The following is a 23,727-nucleotide window of genomic DNA, read 5'->3' as shown; positions in this document are numbered from 1 at the left end:
TGGTTCACCCAATTTCATAAAAACAGTACTATAGGACTCTAAGATGCAGATTAACCCCAACTCAGTAATAGTAGGGGACTTCAATACCTACTTTCTCCATTAGACAGGTCAACCAGACAAAGAATAAACAGAAAGATATCTGAATTAAATGATACCACACATCAAATGGACCTGGCAGACATCTACCAAATATTCCACCCAAGCATTGAAGAATACACTTTCTATTCAGCACCCCATGGAACTTTCTCTAAAATTGACCACATACTGGGACACAAAACAAACCTCAACAAATACAAAAAAATTGAAATAATCCCATGCATTCTATCAGACCAAAACACAATAAAGCTTAAAATCAACACTGAAAGAAGCCCTAGTAACCACATGAACTCATGGAGATTAAATAACACGCTCCTGAATGATGAATAGGTCAAAGAAGAATTTGAGAAAGAAATAAGAGTATTCCTGGAATTAAATGAAAATGAGAATACAACACAACAAAACCTATGGGGCACTTTGAAAGCAGTCCTAGCTGGGCATAGTGGCGCATGCCTGTAGTCCTAGCACTTGGGAGGCAGAGGCAGGTGGATCTCTGTGAGTTCGAGGCCAGCCTGGTCTACATAGTGAGTTCCAGACCAGCTGGGGCTACAGGGAAACCCTGTTTCAAAAAGACCAAAAAAAAAAAAAAAAAAAAAAAAAAAAAAAACAAAAAACAAAAACAAAAACCAAAAAAACCCAAAACAATAAACAGTCCTAAGAGGGAAGTTTATAGCTCTAAGTGCCTGCATTAAAAAATCAGAAAGAGTGCAAATGAATGATTTCACATTGCAACTCAGGATTCTGGAAAGGGAAGAACAAATTAAACCCAACCCCAGCAAATGAGAAGAAATAACAAATATCAGAGCAGAAATTAATGAAATAGAAACAAAGAAACAAAAAAATCAATACAAAGAGTCAATGAATCTAAGAGGTGGTTCTTTGGAAAGCTAAACAAGACAGACTCTTAGCCTAGTTAACCAAAATGAAGAAAGAACAAATCCAAATCAACAAAATCAGAGATGAAAGGGGAAATGTCACAACAGACACCCAAAACATCCAGAACATTATAAGGGAATACTTTAAAAACCTATACTCTAGTAAATTTGAAAACCTAAAAGAAATGGATTGATTTCTAAAATAATGGGAACCACCAAAGCTAAACCAAGAAGAGATCAACAGTTTAAACAGACCCATAACATATAAGGAAATTGAAACAGTAATACAAAGCCTCCAAGGCCAGATGGATTTACAGCATAATTCTGCCAGAGAGTTAAAGATCCACAACCAATACTACTTAAATTATTCAAAAAAATAGAGACAGAGGGAGAATCCTCAAATTCCTCCTATGAAGCCAGCATCACTCTAATACCAAAACAAGGTAAAGACACAACCAAAAAAGAAAACTATAGATCCATATCCTTAATGAACATAGATGCAAAAATTCTCAACAAAATACTTGCAAACTTCATACATACACACATCGCAAAGATCATCTACCATGATCAAGTAGGCTTTATTCCAGAGATGCAGGGATGGCTCAATATATGTAAGTCAATAAATGTCATAAATCATACAAATGGACTCAAGGACAAAATCACATGGTCATCTCAATAGGTGCAAAAAAAGGCCTTTGAGAAAATCCAGCATGCCTTCATGATAAGTCCTAAAGGGAATTGGACTTGTGGGAGCATACCTCAACATAATTAAAGCTATATACAATAAACCCACAGCCAACATCATTCTAAATGGAAAAAACAAAGGAAAACAAAACAAAACAAAAAAACCTGAAGCATTTCCATTAAAATCAAGAACCAGACAAAGATGTCCACTGTCTCCACTCCTTTTCAATATAGTCCTTGAAACTCTTGCTAGAGCAATAAGAGAAGGAAATTAAAAGAGGACTAATTGGAAAAGAAGAGGTCAAATTATCCCTTTTTTGCAGATGATATTATACTATACCTAAGAGATCCCAAAAATTCCACCAGAAACTCCTAGAAATGATTAACACATTCAGTAAAGTGGCAGGTTATAAAATTAAAAATCAGTAGCCTTTCTACATACCAATAATAAGCAATCGGAGAAAGAATACAAGGAAACCCTTCCATTCACAACAGCCTCAAAACAAAAATCTTATAATAACCCTGACCAAAGACATCAAAGATCTCTACAATGAAAATTTTAAATCTTTAAGGAGATTGAGGAGGACATCAGAAGATGGAAGGACCTCCCATGCTCATGGATTGGAAGAATTAATATTGTGAAAATGACCATCTTACCAAAAGCAGTATATAAATTCAGTGCAATCCCAATCAAAATCCCCATGACATACTTCACAGAATTAGAGAAAAAAAATCCTTAAATTTATATGGAAGCACAAAAGACCCAGGATAGCCAAAGCAACCCTGAGTACAAAGACCATTGCTGGAGGGGATTACTATACCAGATCTCAAACTATATTACAGAGCTGTAGTTATAAAAACAGCATGGTATCAGCACAAAAATAGACACATGGCTCACTGGAACGTAATTGAAGACCCAAACCTGAATACACACAATTTCAGCCATCTGATAATTGACAAAAGTACTAAGAACACATAATAGAGGAAAGACAGCATCTTCAACAAAGGGTGCTGGCAAAACATGATCTCCATCTCTAGAAGGATGACTAGATCCTTATCTTTCACCTTGCACAAAAGTCAACTCCAAATGGATCAAAGACCTCAACATGAAGCCTGAAACTCTGAAACTGTTAGAAGAAAACATTGGCAATAACCTACAAGATATAGGTGTAGGAAAGGACTTTCTAAGTCAGAGAGCAGTTGCTCAGGAATTAAGGTCAACAATCAACAAGTGGGACCTCATTAAACTAAAAGGCTTCTGTACAGCAAAAGAAACAACCAAGAAAGTGAAGAGAAAACCCACAGGGTGTGAGAAAATCCTCACCTGTGGCACATCTGACAGAGGTTTAACATCCAGAATATATGAAGAACTCATAAAAGAATTTAAAAAAAAGATGAAACAAGTTAAAGATGTGAACAGAGAGAGCTCAAAAAAAGAAATAAAGATGGCTAAGAAGCATCTTAAAAAGTGTTCAACATCCTTAGTAATTATGGAAATGCAAATTAAAACCACTTTAAGATTTTACCTTACCCCAGTCAGACTGGCTAGATCAAGAGAACAAATGATACCAAATGCTGGGAAGGATGTGGAGGAAAGGGGAACACTCATTCACTGCTGGTGGGATTGCAAACTTGTGCAACCCCTTTGAAAAGCTGTGTGGAAAACTCTTAGAGAACTGAAAATGGGCCTGGCAAGATGGCTCAGCGGTTAAGAACACTGGTTGTTCTTGCAGAAAACCCGGGTTTGAATCCCAGCACCCATGTGGCAGCTAACAACTGTCTGTAACTCCAGTCTCAGGGGAGCCAACAGCCACTTCTGACCTCCGAGGGCATTGCACGACATGGGTGCACTTACCTACATGCAGGCAATACATGCATACACATAAGATAAAACTAATAATTTTTTTAAGTTTTAAAAAACTGAAAATTAACATATGACCCAGTTATACCACTCCTTGGCATATACCCAAAGGACTCAGCCTATTGCAGAGATACTTGTACAACCATGTTTTTTGATGCTGTCTTCACAATAGCTAAGAGATGGAAGCAACCTAAGTGCCCCTCAACTGATGAGTGGATAACAAAAACATGGTACATTTACACAATGGAATTCTCAGTGGTAAAGAGAGATGAAATAATGAAATTTGCAGGTAAATGGATGGAACTAGAAACTGTTTTACTAAGTGAAGTAACACAGACTTAGAAAAACAAATGATGTATGTTCTCCCTCATTTGTGGATCCTAGCACCAAATTCCTATGTGTGAATATATATCCTGATATAACTATAGGAACCAGGAAAATGGAAAGTAACCAGGGAGGTAAAGGGAAAGAAGGAGCCTGACAGAGAAGAACATTAGGAGACAGGTATTAGGGAGAAATGTATAAAATGATGGTAGTTAAATGGGAGCAGGGAAAGGGAGGGTTAAACAAGGAACTATGGAGATAAAGGGGAAGAAGGAGCTCAAGAGAGGTAGAACCATAGCAGACAGGAATTACCAAGGAAGAAATGGGGAAAATAGGGAAACTTTAAATGGGGAGGGCTTGAAAGGAAGGTTAGATAGGGAGAGAGGAGAGATAAATAATGCCTAGTTTGTATAAAAAAAACAGACTGGAGAGATGACCTAGCAGTTAGGAACAGTGGTTGTTCTTGCAGAAGACCAGGGTTCGAATCCCAGCACCCACATGGCAGCTCACAACCGTCCATAACTCCAGTCTCAGGGGATCTGACAGCCTCTTCTGACCTCCGCAGGCATTGCCCAACACGGGTGCACTTACCTACATGCAGGCAATACACGCATACACATAAAATAAAAATAATAAAATAAAAAAAACAGAGGGAATCATTTTAGTATAAAAGTCTACTGAAAAATACACTATCTCTACACAAGTCCATGTATATTGCAGGCTTCATAACAAACAGTGTCATGAGAAACCTTCCTTTTGAGTTGTTGGCCAGGGTAGTCCAAGAGACTTCTAAAATTACACAGGCTATTGCCACAGCCCTTGATTGCCTCCCAGAACTTGAAGGTAAGGTCCTATTGCTGAAGACAGGACATACTTCACACACAGGATTTGGAGCAGTGGAGCTGGAACTGACCTGGAAGCCACCTTCCTGAAGGCTGGCTTTCATAGCTTTGGAGAGCACTTTACCAAGCTGCTAAGTGAGAAACATCATTCGATGGTCTAACCCCAGCTTCAAGGCCTAAAAACCACATCAACGACTGACACAGCATTGATTGAAGTAGTGGCACTTTTATCTTGGAGGTTATCAACAGCTACTTAATTGAACTTAAAGCTCACTCGATTGGAGGAAACTCATATGTAGTACTGTAAACCTACTCAAATACCCATAGCTAGAGAGGTCATAGATCTTAGAGAAAACTCCAAGGCTGTCACATCCTTAGATAAATGTAATTTCTTGCCATGTACAAAATATGGATCCTTAAATTTATAGGCAAATATCCTAGTCACCACCCATCAAAGAAGTTTCTTTTTCAACAGAGATTATTACAGAGGTCCACAACTGGTCATACACAGAGGTGTTATCTGACTTTCCCAAAGCCTGAGTAGTATGTTTACAATGCAACTTCTATACCTATGTCTCCTGGAACATAGAACAAGGGATGAAGAGAACACTAAATGCATCTTTCAATTTTCATCAGTGACGCTCCCTCATGCAACAGAGGGCCAGGGACACAAAAGGTCACAAATAGCCAAAACATAGAGAATAAGAGTCTACAGAGTGTTGGCCCTTGGACAGGACTCCTATGTTAAAATCCCATCCAGCTAGGGCTCAGGGACTATTAGAGAAGATGGTGTGGAAAGACTGTAAGAGCCAGGGAAGAAGTTCATGACCATGTGGAAATAAGAGTCCTACAAGCTCCTAGGACCCTGCTCATACGAACCTATAGAAATGGTGTCAGCATGCACAAGACCTGTGAAAACTCAAGCAGTGAAGACCCTAGCACAGAACTGTGGAAATGGGCATCAGGTCCCAATCTTAGTCAATGAATTATTGGCAGCTGATTACTGCTGGGTGAGGAAGAGCTAGTCTAGGTAGGCTGACTAGACCTCAGTGGATGAACTTGCACAAAGGGACAGCTGGGGACAGTAACAGCATGATAGGCCTTAACACAAGTGACAGAATGTATGAATTCCAGTGTGTGGGGGGAGTCTAGGAGAAAGGGTTAAGGGGGAAGGGGCATAAAAATGATTAAGATATTCTGTATGAAATACATAAAAATTCAATTCAATTAAAATATATATAATTGTAATTATGACATATTCTCACCTTTTTTCCCCTGCTTTTATTACTTAACATTTTCTATAGTTTCTCAGGCAACCATCACTCTATTCTTACCATTTAGCCTAGGTTTTGTTTTCCTCCTCAAACCTAATAACCCTGGGCTGAGTATCTTTGCACATCTTTGAACTTAGTATTTCCAGTTATTCCCAGGTATGAGATTACTGGCTCAAAAGCCATGAATGGTTTAAAATTTTTTCTAAACATTGGCATGTTACTTTCCAAAAGGGAAATACATGGGAGTCTGCAGCTAAGTTTGGCTTACAAGTGCAAAATCTATTTAAAACTTTAGGATAGAAATGCTATTTTGCTCATTTATATGTGATTAACTACTGGTGTGAGTGAACACTTTTCCTGACACGTTATTCTTTTGTGTGTGTGATTTTAGCACATGTATTTTGTCTGTTTTCTGCTTGTGATTTTAATCCTTCCGTTTTGACTTGTAGATTGTTTACTGTCGGTAAAGACAACCCTGTTAACCCTTTGCCTATCTATCAGACTTGCTAGAAACATGTCACAGCATCTGTTGTCTTTTGTTCTAGTTGTCTTTTTTTTAACCACAGAAGTTTCTAATTTTTATGTAGTCAAACTCTTTGATTGTTTTTCTTTGTGATTTCTTTATCTCTGAAAGCATTTAAAATTACTCTTGTATAAGCATTTATCAGTGTTAACAGAAATCAGAATAGAAGATAAAAATGTACCCACAATCTTCCCAATGCATCAAATTAAAATGTTTTCTTCTAGGATCCCTGTCAGTCTTTCCCATATGTACATAATTTGAGGTAGTTGTTATCACCACATTGATACTGTTTGGTGTTCTGTGCTTTTCTGTTTATTTTTTCACTAAGTAAGTGTTATCATCTGACAACATCCTTGATACATTTCTCCCAGACTCCTGTTCTTCTTGCTTTTTAAATCTTTTCTGTTTCCTTCTTTCTCTTATAGCTAGCTTAGAACCTTGCCCTCTCCAGGTTCCCCTGGTCCTGACACCCTCCCTGAGATTGGATTTAGTACCAGTCACAGGGATTCTCCTGTGACTCTGTGGACTCCTACAAGCCTGCATTTCATACTGGTGCTGTGGCTGACATATGCATGATCTCTGAGTTGCTGTTTCCTTCTCTGTGAATTAGAGCCATTGAGTTCAGTCTCAACAGCCTTTCTTATGAAGAAGCACTTGGCAGCACACACAGGACAAGTCTTTAACAGGCATAGCTGTAATGATGGAAACTTGACACTATGCCAGCTGTTCCTGCATAGATACAGGCTTTCAGTCAGTTGCATCACCCAGCTACCCCAGAGGTAAGATTTGCAACTGACCTGACTGCTGGGAAAATAAGACTTGATAAACCTTGGCTGTTTTGAAGCCTACTATCTCAAACCTGTTTGCTTAGATTTCTTTTTGTGACTTATATATTCATAGGTATATAATATATGTAGGTAAGATTTGCAACTGACCTGACTGCTGGGAAAATAAGACTTGATAAACCTCGGCTGTTTTGAAGCCTACTATCTCAAACCTGTTTGCTTAGATTTCTTTTATGTGACTTATATATTCATAGGTATATAATATATGTGTGTATATGCATATATTTTTATTATTCTCTAGGACTTTTATATGCTGACAAAGGTCAGCCTGCATGCATAGTCAGCACATCAGAGCTGGGTGAGCACTTTGATGTTCTTATGAAGGGAATCTGGAGGAGGTAGGAGTAGATAAGAAGGGGCTCTTAAATGTTGTTGGGGTCAGCCTTGACTGTACTGCAGGGCTGCTGACCAGCCATCTGGCTAGAGCCTTTGCCCTTGGAACCTGGGCAACAGCCTAGGGTTCCCAGGGCAGCTCTTCTCTTTGTAGCCAGGAACCAGGATGCCTGATATACAACATGTCTAGTAAACAGCACAAGCAGCTTGGTCTATGCCTGGAAAAGGGCCAGCTGCCTAGCAGTGTGTTGCCCCAAAGAGTTTGGATAAGAATCATTGAATTTCCAAACATGATGGTAAATCCCTGGAATCTTCTGTACATGTTTATGCTCTTCCCCTGCCCACTAAGTCCTAGATCAGGAAGGAGAGCCATGTGTACATGCTGGATCCTAGTCCTGGAGCTCTGCTAGCTCAAACAGAGCTTCCTCTTACCCTGTTTCCTGCTATGGAGGAAGTATACTCTTGTCTCCTGCAGGACACCTGGCAGTCCTGGGCAATTCTTGTTTCTCTGAAATGTGGACCTGAGCCCTGTTCCTGGGCATTGGAATCTTTTCTCAAGCACACTCCTGGTGCTGGCCACAGAGCAGAGATGGAATATCTACTCTTTTCCTTGATTTTTTTTCTCTTGGGTTTCCTTTCTGGCTCACTTCATAAGTGTTTTTATATCTTTCTTTACTTTTCTGTTTTTTGTTTGTTTAAACGTCTTTTCCCCTCTTTCTATCCCTCTTCAGATTCTCCTTTTCCTCTGAAACATCCCTTCCTAAGGTCAGTACCTCAGGCTTTCATTGTGCAAGGATGGCAGACTGCCTGTACAGTGGGTCTCAGGCCATTGTTGGAATGCCCCTCCTCTCATGTTGGCTTGTGACACTGTCTGTACTTTGAGACAGTAGTGGCCCCTGAGATTATTTAAGTTGCTCTTGAAGGAGCTCCAGGGTCTCTAGGTTGTTTTCTGTCACCTTCAAGTCTGATTTTCTTTGTGTTTGCTTCAGCCAGGCCAGGGGCTATGTGATGTGTAGAGGTCCCTGCCCAGAGCTTACTTCTGGCCCAACAGTTAAGAATGGACAGTGGGGAAAGAATTTAGGAGACCCACTAACATAGAAATGACTCCTCAGAGCAGCCTGTGGGCTTCTGGTGAAAGAGCACTTACTTCCAGCCCAAGGAGTTAGAAGTTTGAACTAATTCTGGAAGGGTAGGTGATAACTAAGCAAAGGCGACTCTGGAAGGATAGACGATAACTAGACGGGGGTGGTTCTAGAAGGGTAGGTGGCTCTGGAAGGGTAGATGATAACTAAGCAGAAGTAGATAGACAGACTGAAGACCAAGCCACCAGCTCCTAAGAATGGGCTCCCTGGGTTCAGGTTTGCATTGTGAGACTGGTGGCTGCCTGCACACTTCATAGGACATATGTACACATGAACTTAGTCCTGCAATGTAGGTCAGGCTATCTCCTGACAGGGAAGTGATGGCAGAGAGAGGTGAAGTTGCTTGTGTTGTTCTGGATGGCAACGATTCCTAGGTGTTTCACCAGAGTGTTTTCCTGCCATGGGGTACCTATCACCTGGAGTGAGGTTTGATGGGCAGGGAGTGGTAAGTGAGAGCCAAGTTTGCCACCAGATAAGGTCTGCATGTTCTGTCTATATAGCTGTGGGTTTTGGTAAGATAAGTGGGGACGCTGAGCAGACTTCAGAGGGCCTTGTACACCTCTCTGACTCAGGCTTCTTCCTGGTATTCCAGAGTCCATGCGCACCCTTAGCTGTCTGGCCCAGGGTCTTGTCAACTAACTTTGGGGAGCAGGTAGGTAGCCTGGGTGCCAAGAATGAAAGTGAGGGTGGCTTGGAGTCAGATCCTGAAGAAGCAGAAGAAGCGGAGGCTGCTGAAAGGCATGGTTACCTGTTAGACTCAGAATGGAGGTGTGCTGGATAGCTTTAGTGTCAATTTGACACACCTGGGTTGAGGGAGCCTCAATTGGGGAATTGCCTCCATTGAACTGGCCTGTGGCCAAGTCTGTGGGTCATCTTGATTGTTGTGTGAGGAGGGAGGGCTCAGCCCACTGTGGGTGGTGCCACCCCTGGGCAGGTGTGGGCCTGTGTTGCATAAGAAAGCAGGCTGAGCAGTGGCCAGGGGAGCAAGTCAGTAAGCAGCGATCCTCCATGGCCTGTGTTCCAGCTCCTGCCTCCAGGTTCCTGCCCTGAAGTTTCTACCTTGGCCTCCCTGATGAACTGTGACCCAGGAGATGTAAACTGAATAAACCCTTTCCTCCCCAAGTTGGTATTGGTCAGAGTATTTTGTCACAGCAATGGAGAAACAAAATAGAACAGGAGGGTTGCACCCAGACCAGAACCTGGAAGCAGTGGGTGGCAGGCAGCCAGTGGCAGACTAGATCCACACTGCTGAGAAGTGGTCTTTGTAGAGAATGTACATTTGGGGGTGATGTGCAGATTTTGGAACTATGTTGTGGGTCATCAGCAGAGAGTTCCTGGGAAAAATGGATGAAGGGGACAGCTGGGCTTTCAGGGAGTGGCCTGCAGTAAGGAGAGCCCAAGGAGGCAGAGGACTTCTTGAGGAGATGAAGGACATACATGGGAATAGGCTTTGGGGATATGGCAAGAAGCAGGGGGCAGAAGGAAGTACCTCATTTCTGTTGGTGTTGCACAGAGCTGGTACCCTTGGCAGGGACTCTAGCCTCTCACCCCAGTGCTCTAGGAGCCCTTAGATTTAGTTGTGACACTCCATGGAGCCTGGCACAGATGGTGTTTCCTTAGCTCCCCACCTAAGAAAGAAGGAAAGTGTTACAAGAAAACAAGTCACAAGCTGTGAATAACAAACGGTAGCTCATTTGGAAGTAGTTGGTGGGAGGGTGTCAAGCCAGAGGGCTTTTCCTCCAAGAGAAGTGAAATCTGGAGCTCTTGAAAAGCTCCCAGAGAGCCTGAAAAGGAGGCCAGCAGATGAAGGTTGGCTAAGGGACAGACTTTGCCAAAGGGACTCCAAAAGGCTTCTTCAGATGGGCAGCAGAGTCTGGTGGCAGTGAATTCTTGATTGGACTCTTCTGCTTAATAACCTCTTCTTGTACCTCCATCAAGGGAATAAGGGTAATGATCAAGGGTTTTGAGCATGAAGAAGGTCTGTGACCCAGACTGAGCAATTCACACCAAGATGCAGGCAAGATGAGTCTGTGCATGACTTGGACATGACACAAATGCTGTGGTTGTTAATCTTTCAGTTATCTCTAAATCTTTCATTGATTTCAGAACAATATCTCAAATTGCTGCTGTCATGTCTTCTCAGTTTCCCAAAGTTTTTAACCAAGTTCAATGCCTTCAGCAGGTAATAGTATCTAGCTAGAAGTTAATAGCTTGTTTTGTTTTTCTTGTGCTTATTTTTGTAGCTGCAGTAGTAGAAATTCCTGGTCCTCTGAGATTGGGCTGCCATTGGTTAAAAAAAAAAAAAGGCTCTTAGAGCAGAAAATCATTAAAAAAATATTCATACCTTAAGCATAATATTTTCACTGAAAACACATATATGAATGTTCACTTAATAGAATCCATGTCTACGTAGTGACAGAGGAAGTACCACATTCACAGTGCTTCTCTTCCTCCTCCGTACAGCACTTCTGGCGTCTGCTGCTAGCATCTGTCTTCCTGTCTGCAGTGTCTTAGTGTGAGCAGATCTGTGTTTACAATTTTTGCCATCTCCCTACTGCTCTGGTTTTGCAACATGTGTTTCTTGCATCATGTGTAACTTTAATTTTCCACAAATGGACATTCTCATTATCTTGAATTCCTTGGATTTAGTGGCATGGTGGATGGGGAGTGTGGTGTACCTGGGCACCAATAATTCTGCTGCTCTCCATTTCTCACCTCTGTCATGACTGTGCAAGGTGGATGTTATTCATTCTCCCCACTTTCACAGAAGAATCCTAAAGCTGGACTGGCTTTGGTTGCTTGCTCTAGGTCACACAGCTGAAGGGTGATGTCCTGTCTTTCAAAGCCAGCTCCATGCTAAGTGGCTGATTTAAGTTCTGTGACCAGATAAAAGCCTTGCCTTCTGGTATGTTCAGTCCTCAAACCAATAAAATAATTATATGGTAGTTGTTGGGAACTTGTTACTCTCTTTATTTTGGAAGGGGGGGGTACATAACTTTCTGATTGTATCATGAGGAAAGTCTCATTTTGTGTTATAAATCTCAATTATATATAACATTTAAAAATATAAGCCGGGCTTGGTGGTACATGCCTTTAATCCCAGCACCCGGGAAGCAGAGGCAGGTAGATCTCTGTGAGTTCAAGACCAGCTTGGTCTACATATCAAGAGGCCAGCTGCAGCTACAGGGAGACCCTGACTCAAAAAAGACAAAAAAAAAAAAAACCCCAAAAAACCACCAACACCAAACACACACACACGAGTTTTTTATTCAGCCATAAAAATGAAATTATGTCATTTGCAAGAAAATAGATAAAGTGAAGATCATCACATATAGTCAGACTCAGAAAGATAGGTGTCACACATTTTCTCTCATTTGTGAACCCTAGATGTTCTGCAGACACATAAAATCATATGTTAAAGTCTGTATGGGACATGAAAATAGAAATGAGACTGCCTGGGGAAATGAATAGCAGTAACAGGAGTGGGGAAGGAGAGAATGGTGACAAATGTGACCAAAGTGCACGATGTACACGAATGAAAATATCTGTATGAAGCCCATCACTGTGTCCTGGTTAGCTTTAATTGTCGACTTGACACAACCTAGATCATCTGAGAGAAGTCTCAACTGAGGAATTTCCTAGGTTAGTTGGCCTGTTGGTGTGTCTGTGAGGGATTGTCTCAGCCCACTGTGGCACCATCCCTCAGAACACTGAGGCTGTATGAGAAAGCTAGCTGAGCAGTGAGCTAGAGAGACAAGCAAGCAACATTCCTCGCTGGTTTCTGCTTCAGATTCCTGCTTGAGTTCCTTTCCTGACCTCCTTCAATGATGTACTATGGCTGGAAATGTAAGACAAACTCTTTTCTCCCTTAAGTTGCTTTTTGGTCAGAATGTTTTATCATAGCAACAGAAAGGAAATTGGAACATTATGTAAAATGAATATACACCAATAAAAATTTATTTAAAAAACAAACTATAGGGCTGGAGAGATGGCTCAGTGGTAAGAGCACTGACTGGTTTTGCAGAGGACCTGGGTTCAATTCCCAGAACCCACATGGCGGCTAACAACTGTCTGTAACTCCAGTTCCAGGGGCTCTCGCACCCTCTTCTGACCTCTGCAGGCATTGCATGACATGGGTGCACCTACCTACATGCAGGCATTACACACATACACATAAAATAAAAATAATAAATAAAATTATTTAAAAAACAAATTATAGACAAATTGCTGGACCCCTAATGACCCTGGGTGCAGATGCAAGAACAGTGATTATTCCATGTCTCACATTTGCCCCCCAGACAGTGCCGTGATACACATAGCACCTGGCTAGATGTTCTCATTGCAATGCTTCATTCAGTCCTCAAAGTAATTATATTAAAAATTCTACCATCAACTTAAAACATGAGGAAACTGAGGCACAGAGAGTGCATGTCTACTACAGAATTATGGGAAGGAAATGGCAGAAGCCAGGACCGTCCCAGAGCTCAGTGTTCTGATCCCAGAAGCCCTACTCCAGAACCTTGCTCCCCAGTGACCTCCCTCATGCCCTCAAAAGATGCCAATCCCTCGGGCACTTGACATTACTGGTCCTTCAAAACCAGACTGGAAGAGAGAGCCCAGTGGCACCCACCCAGTCTTGCCCAGGCACAGAGTGATGAGTCCCATGGCCAGTTCCCCTCTCCTCTCTCAGTGGGACCTGCACACAGGTCATTTGTCCCATAGCCTCTACAAGCTTTCCAGAACTGTACTTTAGTTATTATTGGCCTGGATTTTATTTAAGAGAACTCATGTTTTTCCTAAATGCAATTTTATTTGAAGTAGTTTCACACCCCAAAGTGTAAAACCACTGCTTGGCACAAATAAAAGGCAAAGTAGAAGTCTTCTACAAGCATGTCCTGCTAAGTAGAATGCTCTACAGATGGCTAGAGGCTACTTGAGTGTTACTTCCTGCACTTATGCTGAATAAGAACAATGAAGTTGGTCACCTGGTTATTCCAGTTATAAGGGTTGCTATAGAACATAACTTAGCGTCATGAACCAACAGTGTGGAAGTGGTGATTTCAGTGAGAACCAAGTTGCATGTTCTGGAAAGAAGTAATAACATATCATAAAATCTGGTGTTAAGTTAGGGGTGGATAAGACAACCATAACAGAATTGACAGAAGACTGCATCCAGAACACTTCTGTCCTCAGACCACTCTGCAAATCTTGTAGTACTTTAAAAGAAGTGGAAATTGGAGCAACGATTCAGAGCTCCAACCATCATAAGATGGCATAAAGTCATTACACTCCTTTGGAAAGAACCAGAACAGAGAGAAGTGAACTGCTCTTTGAAGACTCTCAAAGGAAGGAAGGCCATTTGTGGAGACTTCTTCCCAGAGATCTAACTTGATAGGTCAACCCAGTAGAACCACACAACCAAAGGAAACAATGGTGCACAGTCAGGGCAGAGCATCTGGGTAGAAACAGCAGAATGCCAGCAGTGGCTGCCAAGTTGCTGTGGCTGCTGGGACCCACAACTTTTCATTATAGGTAAATTAACTAAGTTTTTAAAAATGCAGATTCTGGGGGCTGGAGAAATGGCTCAGAGGTTAAGAACATTGACCTTGCAGAAGACCCAGGTTCAAATCCCAGCACCCACATGGCAACTAATAACTATCTGAAACTCCAGTTCCAGGGAATTCGATGACCTATTCTGTTCTCCACAGGCATTGCATGACATGGGTACACTTACATACATTCAGGCAATACACGCATATATGTAAAATAAAAATAAAAAATAAGATATTAAAAAATGCAGATTCTGATCAAAAAGAAAATACATGAAAATACTGGGCTGTATACGCAGCGCATGGAGAGCAGTCTTGGAAATGAGGCAGGTGAGGATGCTTCCTGCAGCTAGCAAAGTCCAGAACTAGAGTACAGCAGGAGGGTCTCCTCATAGTGCCTTTAGTGTGTAAGAAATGCCATGTGGCTCTGCCAAGGAAGTGTAGATTAAAACAGACTATACAAAATAGCAAAAAATTACAGCTCTGTTTTGATGTACGTGCAGAGAAACAGATACCTGATACCATGGTGGTGAATAAGGAACAAAAGTGTCAGTAGTTATTTTTGCTGTTTGAGATGTAAATCATATGCCATACAGTTAACCTGTTAATATTTCCTTCACCTCCAAAAGAGGCCATTGCTCCTCATTTTCCCCCCATAATACTGCCTGGGATCCCCAATCTGCTGTTCATATATATAGAATCACATCATTAGTGACCTTTTGTCTGGCTTTCTTTCCCTTAGTGTGTTTTTGAATTTTATCCACATTGAAACCCATGTCAGCACTTCATTTCTTTTTATAGCTAAATAATACTGTTGTTATATTTTTTTAACCACAGAAATAATAGCTTATTTTTTTTTATGTGTTTGTGTGTTTTGCCTGCATGTATATAAGTGCACCACATGCATGCAATGCCCACAGAGGCCAGAAGAGGGTGTTAGATCCTCTTGAACTGGAGTTACAGAAGATTGTTAGCTGCCATGTGGGTGCTGGGAATCGAACCAGGTCCTCTGGAAGAACAGCTAGTGTTCTTAACTACTGAGTCATCTCTCTAGCCCCTGTGTTTGTTTGTTTGTTTTTCATGCCACAGTTTTTATCCTCATTAATCTGTTGCTGGGCATGTATTTATGTCCTGTTTGTGGTTCTTTGGAGTGTATATATGGGAATGGAATTACATGACTGTCAGATACTTGTGTTCTCCTTTATTTTTGAAGTATGTTTTGTAGGGTTCTAGTTGGCAGGCTTTATCTTTTAAACTTTCAGTACTTGACTAGGAGGACATCCTGTTACCTTCCGATTTCTGTCTCTAAAGCTAGCTTTATCTCCTTGTGGATCTCATGCATAGGCACATGTCAGTTCCCTCTCCAAGCTCTGGAAATTCTCTACTTGTTGGCCTTTGACTGTGATCTCTCTAGTTGTGGATTTTGAGTTTATTGTTGGACTTTGTTCACCTTCTTTAATGTGTACATTGTTTTTTTCATCAAAATTTGAGAAGGTTCAGGCTATCATTTCATCATTCTTTATGCTCCCATTTTGCTCTCCTTGCTTCAGGAGCCCCATCTTGCTCAGCCTGGAGCACCACCATGCCTCTAAGACTAGGTTCTTTTCTTCTTTTTCTCAGGTGGAATGAACTGAGTCATCAGTTCTTTATTCTGCCAGCTCAGATTCACTGCTGACTCCTCTAGTGGAGTTTTCATTTTAGTTCTTGCATTTCTCTACTCCAGGATTAAAAAAAAAAAAAAATCCTAACTGTTGTGTTAATATTTCCTAAGGAGATACAAATATCGACTTACTCCAGATTGGGAACTGACGACAGACCAAAGTAATGATACCACCAAAGTCCAGATCTATGAACCAATGAGTTTATTAGAGTCACTCACAGGAGCATGGATAGCTCAAAGGTAGCCACATCACTGAAAGGTGGAACCCTGGAGCTCTCTGAGACTTTTGAGCTGGTTACTTCCTGAATCTTAAACCTTCTGTAGAACTTCCTGGATGGAATGGTTCATCTGAGGAGATTGCCAGAGGACACTAACTCTTTTTCAACTTTTTGCATGTGTTGAAGTATTGTCACATTTCCCTTTTAGGTTTTTGGATTTGGTTTCTTTATTTATCTGGGAAGGCTTCCTCAGGAACAGTTCAGATAGTTCTTTTGTATGTGGACTCTTCTCTTGCTTCTTTGCATGTTGTGATGTGTAGTACTGATTGACAGCTTGGTTGATTGAGAAGTACTTAGGAGATAGCAAAGCATACCTCTAGGTATGTCTGCAGTGGTGTTTCCAGAGAGGATGAACTAAGGGGGAAGAACGCCCCCCCCCACCAATGCAGGCAGCACCATACCATAGACTGGGGGCCTGGATGGGAAAAAAAGAAGAAAACCAGATAGCATAAGTTATATCTCTGCTTCTGGCTGTCGTGATAGGAGCAGCTCTGCCCTGCATCCTGTCCACCATGACACATTCACCCTCTGACGCTGTGAGCCATACTGCCCACCATGACACACTTAACCTCTGACACTGAGAAAAGAGATCTTTTTCTCTGTTGTTTTGCCTCAGGTATTTTGTCACAGCAGAAAAAAAAAAAAAAGGCTAACATGCATGTATTGTAAATGTTTGATGAAACCTGGATATTTAAAAATAATACAATGGGTAGTTATAAAGTCAGACACACCTGCCAGTGGCTTTGTTACAGTTTGATGACTTTTCTGAGCAAATTGTACAGTCTGTATTCCTTGTCATGGTGATTCCTGAGGTGTCTGCTTAGTTAGCGTAGTGGCCATTAATGACAAGGCAGAGGTTTCCCTAAATGGCTGATTGAGGAAGCCAGATCAGGGGCTCTGTGTGCAGTTTGGCCATGCTGTCAGTGTTTAAGCAGGCAGTTGACAGGTCTGCTTTACTTTTTACTTACATAGAACCTCAGGGTCAGAAGTGAGGGCCCAGATTCTTCTCAAGTCTTTCCTGAGCCTACAGGCCCTGTGCTTGAGGTGGAGCTTTTCCAAGCCAGCTATGAACATTGTGATGTTAAACCACTATTTTTCATTATTTTCAACAGATGCCCTCAGGGAAAAGGCTATTACAGTGGGAAAGTAAGACTTCTCCTATCTTGGGTTCTTGTCACACCCTCCCTCTAAGAATGAGTGGGCAGACAGTGAAGGGAAAACGAGGGTAACTTTATTCGCCCTTTGAGAGTACCAGTTTAAATGGGAAAGTCAAAGTTCCAGTAGGAAAGTAGAAACTCTGGAACCCTCAGCAGCAGCAGGATGCCAATTGAGAGGCTGCAGGTATTACAGCTCCGTGCCCTCAGCAGCTTCAGGATGCCATCTAGGAGATTGTTGGCAAGTGTTACAGCTCAAAAAGCTCTAGAGGGCTTCCAGTGCCAACAGAGAACAGTTCCTTTAGAAAGTCTTCCTAAAGACATCACCTGCAGCTATTGGAGGCTGGATGCCGCCGCAGGAACAAACTCCTTCAGTCTGTAGTCAAAGTCTGGAGTCTTGGAGGTTGAGGCAGAAGTGAGTCTCTTTGCCTGCAGCCACAGGTCGAGTCCTAGAGGCTGGAGCAGTGGGAGCCAGAGCAAGTTCCCTGCCTGAGACAGAGCCCTGGGTATGGAGAGTCTCCCAAAACATCTGACAGAATAGGGGGTTCGGGGGAACATGGGACTAGAACAGGTTAAAAATATATTTCTTTCACTTATTCTCAGAGGCTCATCTTTTTTCCCTTTTTGTTCAAGACTGTGGTTAGTTCCTAGGTTCTGATCACTTGTGCTCCTGTTGCTTCAATGCTGAGGCATTTTTGCATGTCCTTATTCAACATGACTGCTGCCCTTTCAAGGTGTGCGCAGTCCGAGAAAGCCAAGGCCAAGCCAAGTCAGTCCTTTTCAGCACACTTATCACAGTGTTGCTTGGAATAACATTGAAGGACCATAAATGAGTCACTTTGGAGGCAAGCATATAATTCTGGATCATACTGTTGTGCAGCAAGCAGTGATGAAGAGAAGACTGGGAAGGGACACTGAGAAGAGGTAAAAAAGCAGGCTCCAGGTTCAGAAGGGCTATTTGAATTTGGCTCCGAGGGTTATAGTTGGTGACTTAGAGAAAGTAATCTACCTCTCCATTTCCTCCCCTACAAGATGGAAGAGCCCAGTGGCAGGTTGAGGTGTAAACAGAAGTGTCTGTGCTAAGTGCTTAGCACAGCGGAGCTATCACTGCTCTTGATGTTGCTGGCACTCAATAGAAAATTCTTAATGATTTAATGGTAAACAAGTTAGCAGGATATGACATCATATACATATTTTGCAGCATAGGAAATATTGTATGTAAGATATAGAAGACATGAAAATGGGGGAGAAATTCCTTGGCAAAGCATGGAAAAACTATGCTCAGAAGAAACTACAGCCTATGCTGTATTTGGTGGGATTATGAGCTGTTTTCTCTTCCCCCGTTTCCCTGCAATTGTTACTTGTTTAGTTGTGGTGAAGATGGCCTGCCGCTAGTAGGAGACTCTCCTCTGGGAGGCAGAGCTTCCTGGCTGGCCCAGATCCTACCGTTGTCTTCTACTCCCAAGTATGAAGTGCACTGCTAGATGCAACTTCAGGGACTTTTGGGTCACCAGTGGTCCTGATTCTCAGGAAGCTGAGATGTGTGAGTTCTCTTCAAGGGCTCTTGTATTCCAGGTCCTGCCCCTGCCCCTGCCGCTTCCTGTGGAGGCTTGGGAGGTGGAGTTAAGGCTTAGAAGAACCCCCTTATCTTGTGATATCTGAAAGTACAGCCTTTCCTGTGTGGCTTCTGCCTCCTTACCTGTGACCGAGAGCAGTGGTGCTGACTTCTAGTGCTCACCTGAAGGGTGAAGAGAAGGTGCCCAGTGTGCTTAGCAATGTACCAGCTGCACCAACAGCCTCTGTGACTGTCACAGTGCTTGTTGTTCCATTTCAGGTTCCGGGGTGCACCGATTATATCCGTGGCAGCCAAGCCTGGGGGACCAGAGGCCCCTGAAACAGAAGCTCCACAGGGCATCTCAGAACTCATTGAGGTACTGTCATCTTGAACCCAGAATGTCCTCTGCCCCATCCCTGCTGAGGCAGCTGCTCATGTCCCTTTCTGCCTGAGAAAGAGGGAGAGGCAGTCCCAGTAAGAGACTTCAACTTGGTTCCATAAGCCTCCTTGATCATCCTGATGTGGGACCCCTCTCCTCCCTCAAAACAAAACAAAACAAAACAAAACAAAAAAAACAAAACAAAGCCCTTAGGCCTCTTAAGACCTCTGGGTGTTGGGTGCTGCCTGCATTCCGTGGCTGTTAGATCTCTTCTCACCTTGCATCTTGTTCTTTCCTTCTTCTTCTCACATTCTGATAAAAAAGAGCTCACCAGGTTTATCAGTCCCTCTTGCCTGCCCTCTTTCCTTACCCCTCTGGGCTAGGACTCAGCCCTTGTGCAGCATATCTGACCACAAGGTCCACTCTTACCCTTCAGATTGTGCTGGTCCCTCTAGTCTGCCTCTATCTAGGCTGAGATCCAGTGCCTGGAACAACACAGCCTCCATCTTTATGGCCTCCACCAAAGCAGTAGATATTTCATTTTCCAGAGCTGTGGCCTTAAGGTCCAGACTATTCCCCCTGATTCAGTGCAGTGGATAAGAGGCAAGGAGGCCAGCCGTCCAGGTGGCCCAGCATTGCCTCCCTCTCACTGAGTAGAGGGAGCCAAGAGTGTGGCAGAAGTATGAAGTACAGTTATAACACTAGCTGTCTGACCTGGCCCAGCTCACCAGGAGGTGGGGCTTTCATCAGGCGTCACCTGGTGGCTTTGGTGAATTCTAGTTTGACCATAAGCTTGCCCTGCTCCATGCCTGGCAGGTGACAGCAGCATCCAGTCCAGTCAGCAGGCAGGGGATGTGTACAGAGTGGTGGAGGTGATGGTGTGAAGGAGGAAGGCAGTAAGAAGGAGGTACAGAGTTCTTCCACTGAGCTCTGAGAGTCACTGACTTTGGTGTAGGGGCTTTGGGGCTGGATTGTGTACTGGTGCTGGCCGACCACTCCTCTCTGACTATAGTGATCCATAGGCTTGGTGGCACATATCCTCTGAGGCTAAGACTGGAAAATGGAAAGTTTGAGGCCAGCTTGTTTTAGCGAGACCCTGTTTCAAACCACAACAGCCTAATTGCTTGTATCAGACAACTTCATACAGTGAAGAAAGTTACAATGCAGGGAAAGTAATGACCACACTGACCTTGTGGCACTGTGAGGCTAATTGTGTTACTGGGAGTAATATATTTCTTATGACCATGACATGATTTGACATGCCAGGCTCCACACTAAGTTCTTTATGGATGTAGTCTGTAACTTTCACAACAACCAGGAGCCTGAGGAAGAATGAGAGTCAGAGACGTGAAGTGACCTGCCCAAGGTCTTAAGGCAGTGCATGGCCTATCCTCTCCTGAGATGCCTGGCCCATGATTCTAGTATCCTTGCCTGGGCTGCAGCCTCCAAGATTCCTCACCTAGTCCCCAGGTGTCCCACAGGCTTCATCTGCCATGTATCCCCTTTCCCCAGCCAGGTGCCCAGAACAGGTAAATCTGGAGTATCAACTTCTCCCTGGACTCTTCTTCTGGAGAAGCCTCACTTATATGGCTGAGTCTCCCCACCCATCACTTTTTTTTTAACTGTATGAAATAAGTTGTCTGATATGAAATTTTGCTGTTGCCTTTTTTGTTGGGGCAGGATCACTAAGTAGTTCAGGCTGACCTGGAACTTTTCACCTTCCAGCCTGAGACTCTGAGGCTGTGTGACACAATGCCCAACTTCTCTACTTGATGTGTGAGAGAGAGAGGCAAAAGAGTACATCACTTGCCTGCTTGTCTTATCCAGTGACCAGGGTCTGTTGACCCAAATCCACAGAGCTAAGGTCAAGTGTGACCAAGGATCCTGCCATGCTTGTGAGTTATACTTGACAAATGTTTTCTGGGAGAGGTTCTTGTTACTTCATCAGTTCTAGAGAACACAAGCCTGGGAACCTGGGACAGCTCAAGCATATCCACAAAAATATGACTATGAAAGATTTATATTCCTTTAAGAAGCCTCTTGTATAAATCTCAGACCCAGCCTGTTTTGAATCTCTCCATATTTCCAAAGGAATTGGTAGCACAAGACAGTGACTTCAGAAAATTCACCCCGAATGCTTTTTTGACATTACTACTGTTTACTTATGAAATCAAAAGGTAGCAAAATAAAAGGAGAAATGTGTCCTCTATGCTCATTTGCTTATTGATAATTATCTCTGACAGTATCTCGGAGCACATACATGACCCAAGGAACACTGGGCAGTTGGGACTAATGTTTCTGGAAAGTCAGCTATGATCTAGGCTGTGCTAGCCTAGATCTCTGTCTGCTGGGGCCTGGCAGAGGGATCAGGAGACTCCACAGTACATTCCCACCTCTTGTCTTTAGACCTCTGGCATAGATAGCTGCCCCTGGGAGCCAGCCTTCTACCCCCTCACCTCAGGTTCCCTCCACCTGTCCTTCATTCACATGCCCTTCCCTCAAGCATTGGTGCCAACTACTGGCGCCATATAAGTCCTGTGGCCCTGTGGGGTGAGATAGACAGATGGTCACAGCAGGGAATAGACTCTAGTAATGGATGGGGAGATTCAGCAATACAGGAGAGACCTCTGCAGAAGAGTTATCCAGGGAGAAGGTTACACTCTAGGCCTGCCTACTCTGGGTGCCTGGCATTTTGGCATAGCATGACAGACAAGATTTGTATGGTACCTGGGGACTATGTGAGGAATCTTGGAGTCGCAGCTCAGGCAGGGACAGTATGAGGCCAGGACCATGGGTGAAGTGTCCTGTAGCGGCTGCCTCCACTGCAGTATGGCAGCCACTGAGGAGACTGTTGCAGTGATCCTGTCAGTTCAGTGATCTTGGGGAAGAGGAGACTTCCCCAAGTACCCTTTCCCTCTCACTGAGTGCAGTTACAGCTTTGGTCCTATGATCTGGGACAGCTTGCTGGGTGCCCCTGGTAGATAACCTGATCAGGAATACCTCCCCACACTTGGCAGGTGGTTATTGCAACATCTCTCTTCTAGCTCCTGAAGTCCCAGATTTCCATCCCAACAAGAGACCCCTCGGGGCCATTCCTCATGTCTGTGGACCATTGCTTCTCCATCAAGGGCCAAGGCACCGTGATGACTGGGACCATCCTCTCAGGTGCCATCAATCTCGGAGACAGTGTGGAGATTCCTGCCCTTAAGGTCAGTCCTGCCTTGACTCTCCTTTGTCCCTTGCTGTCCTTAGTCTTCTAAGCAGCAGCTATGGAAGGGGTGGAGCCTACCCACTCTGTGATATCATCTGCTGGCCTACTCTTCTGTCTTTGTATTCTTCCTTCCTGGATTCTAGAACTACTACTTTCCTTGATCTCAATAGCAAATCTGTAATAGGAGCCAGTCATGTCCCCATGAGAAGTTCCTAAGGTAAAGAAATAAGCTCCAGAGGTAAGGTGAGCTTGAGAGCACAACAGCCAGCAAGCCAGGGTGCTGGGATGAAAGTCCAAGTCCCCTGGATATTGGCTACAAGCATGTGTGGAGACTATTTCTAGGTATCCCCAGCTAACTCTGAAATTACAGATGTGTGTAAGCCATCAAACCTGGCTCTGCAACTCTGGATACCTCTTAACAAGAATTTCAAATTAAACATATTTTTTTGTGTACAGTCATTCAATCTACTAGAAATCTAGATTACTCTGCATTCCCAGTGGCCACTGCAGATGCCCTGCAACCCTTCTGAAGACCCTGGGGGACAGTGGATCCTTGGAGGGTTCCCCATCTCCCCCACCTTGTACTGTGGCCTGACTCCAACTTTAAAAGGTGTCCAGTGACCTTGACCTTCATAGTCAGAAGGCTTTTATTTAACAGGGCCTAGTGGCACATGCCTATAATCCCAGCTACTAGAGAAGCCAAGGCAGGAGGCTCAAGCGTTTGAAGCCAACCTGAGCAACTTAATGAGATCCTATCTCCAAAAGGAAAAAAGAAAAAAAAAAGTGGATGGAGCTCTTTAGTGGAGGGCGCACCTAGCATACTTTGTAGGAAGCTGAGGCCATCACAGTTCTCTGTCCTCAGAGGGGCCCAGATAGAGGGAAGTGAATGAATGACTTTAGGTGGATGCTAAGTGTAAGTGACTGCTGAGTGTTGTGTTGAGGTCTACCTTTGGTTGTCTCAGTCACTAGATATAGCTAGGGTTCTCCATAGAAATGACCCCTAGGAGCCTCAGCTATCTTGATAAATGTATCCTCAGAGAACTCTCATATACCATCTCATATACCACAGAGTGGTAAATAGAAATATTTGTTTAAGGAATTGGACCTGTGATTGTGGGACTTATGGAGCAGGTGGCAGGATG

General features: G+C 43.2%; 1 protein-coding gene across 2 annotated transcripts in view; it reads left to right on the top strand.

The window, feature by feature from the left end:
• The window catches only part of Eefsec (eukaryotic elongation factor, selenocysteine-tRNA specific), a 225,863-nt gene that overhangs the window by 99,762 nt on the left and 102,374 nt on the right, over window positions 1-23,727 (top strand). The window contains exons 3-4 of one of the 2 annotated variants that reach the window (XM_008828555.2): window positions 19,275-19,371; window positions 22,419-22,583. In XM_008828555.2, the coding sequence (XP_008826777.1) occupies window positions 19,275-19,371; window positions 22,419-22,583 (262 nt within the window). The remainder of the gene's footprint in view (window positions 1-19,274; window positions 19,372-22,418; window positions 22,584-23,727) is intronic. The other variant, XM_029561324.1, reaches the window with a different exon arrangement.

The sequence above is a fragment of the Nannospalax galili genome, unplaced genomic scaffold (assembly GCF_000622305.1).
Source record: "Nannospalax galili isolate Female #2095 unplaced genomic scaffold, S.galili_v1.0 scaffold332, whole genome shotgun sequence".
In the NCBI taxonomy this organism is placed as follows: Eukaryota; Metazoa; Chordata; class Mammalia; order Rodentia; family Spalacidae; genus Nannospalax; species Nannospalax galili.
This window is presented reverse-complemented; position numbering and strand designations above follow the sequence as displayed.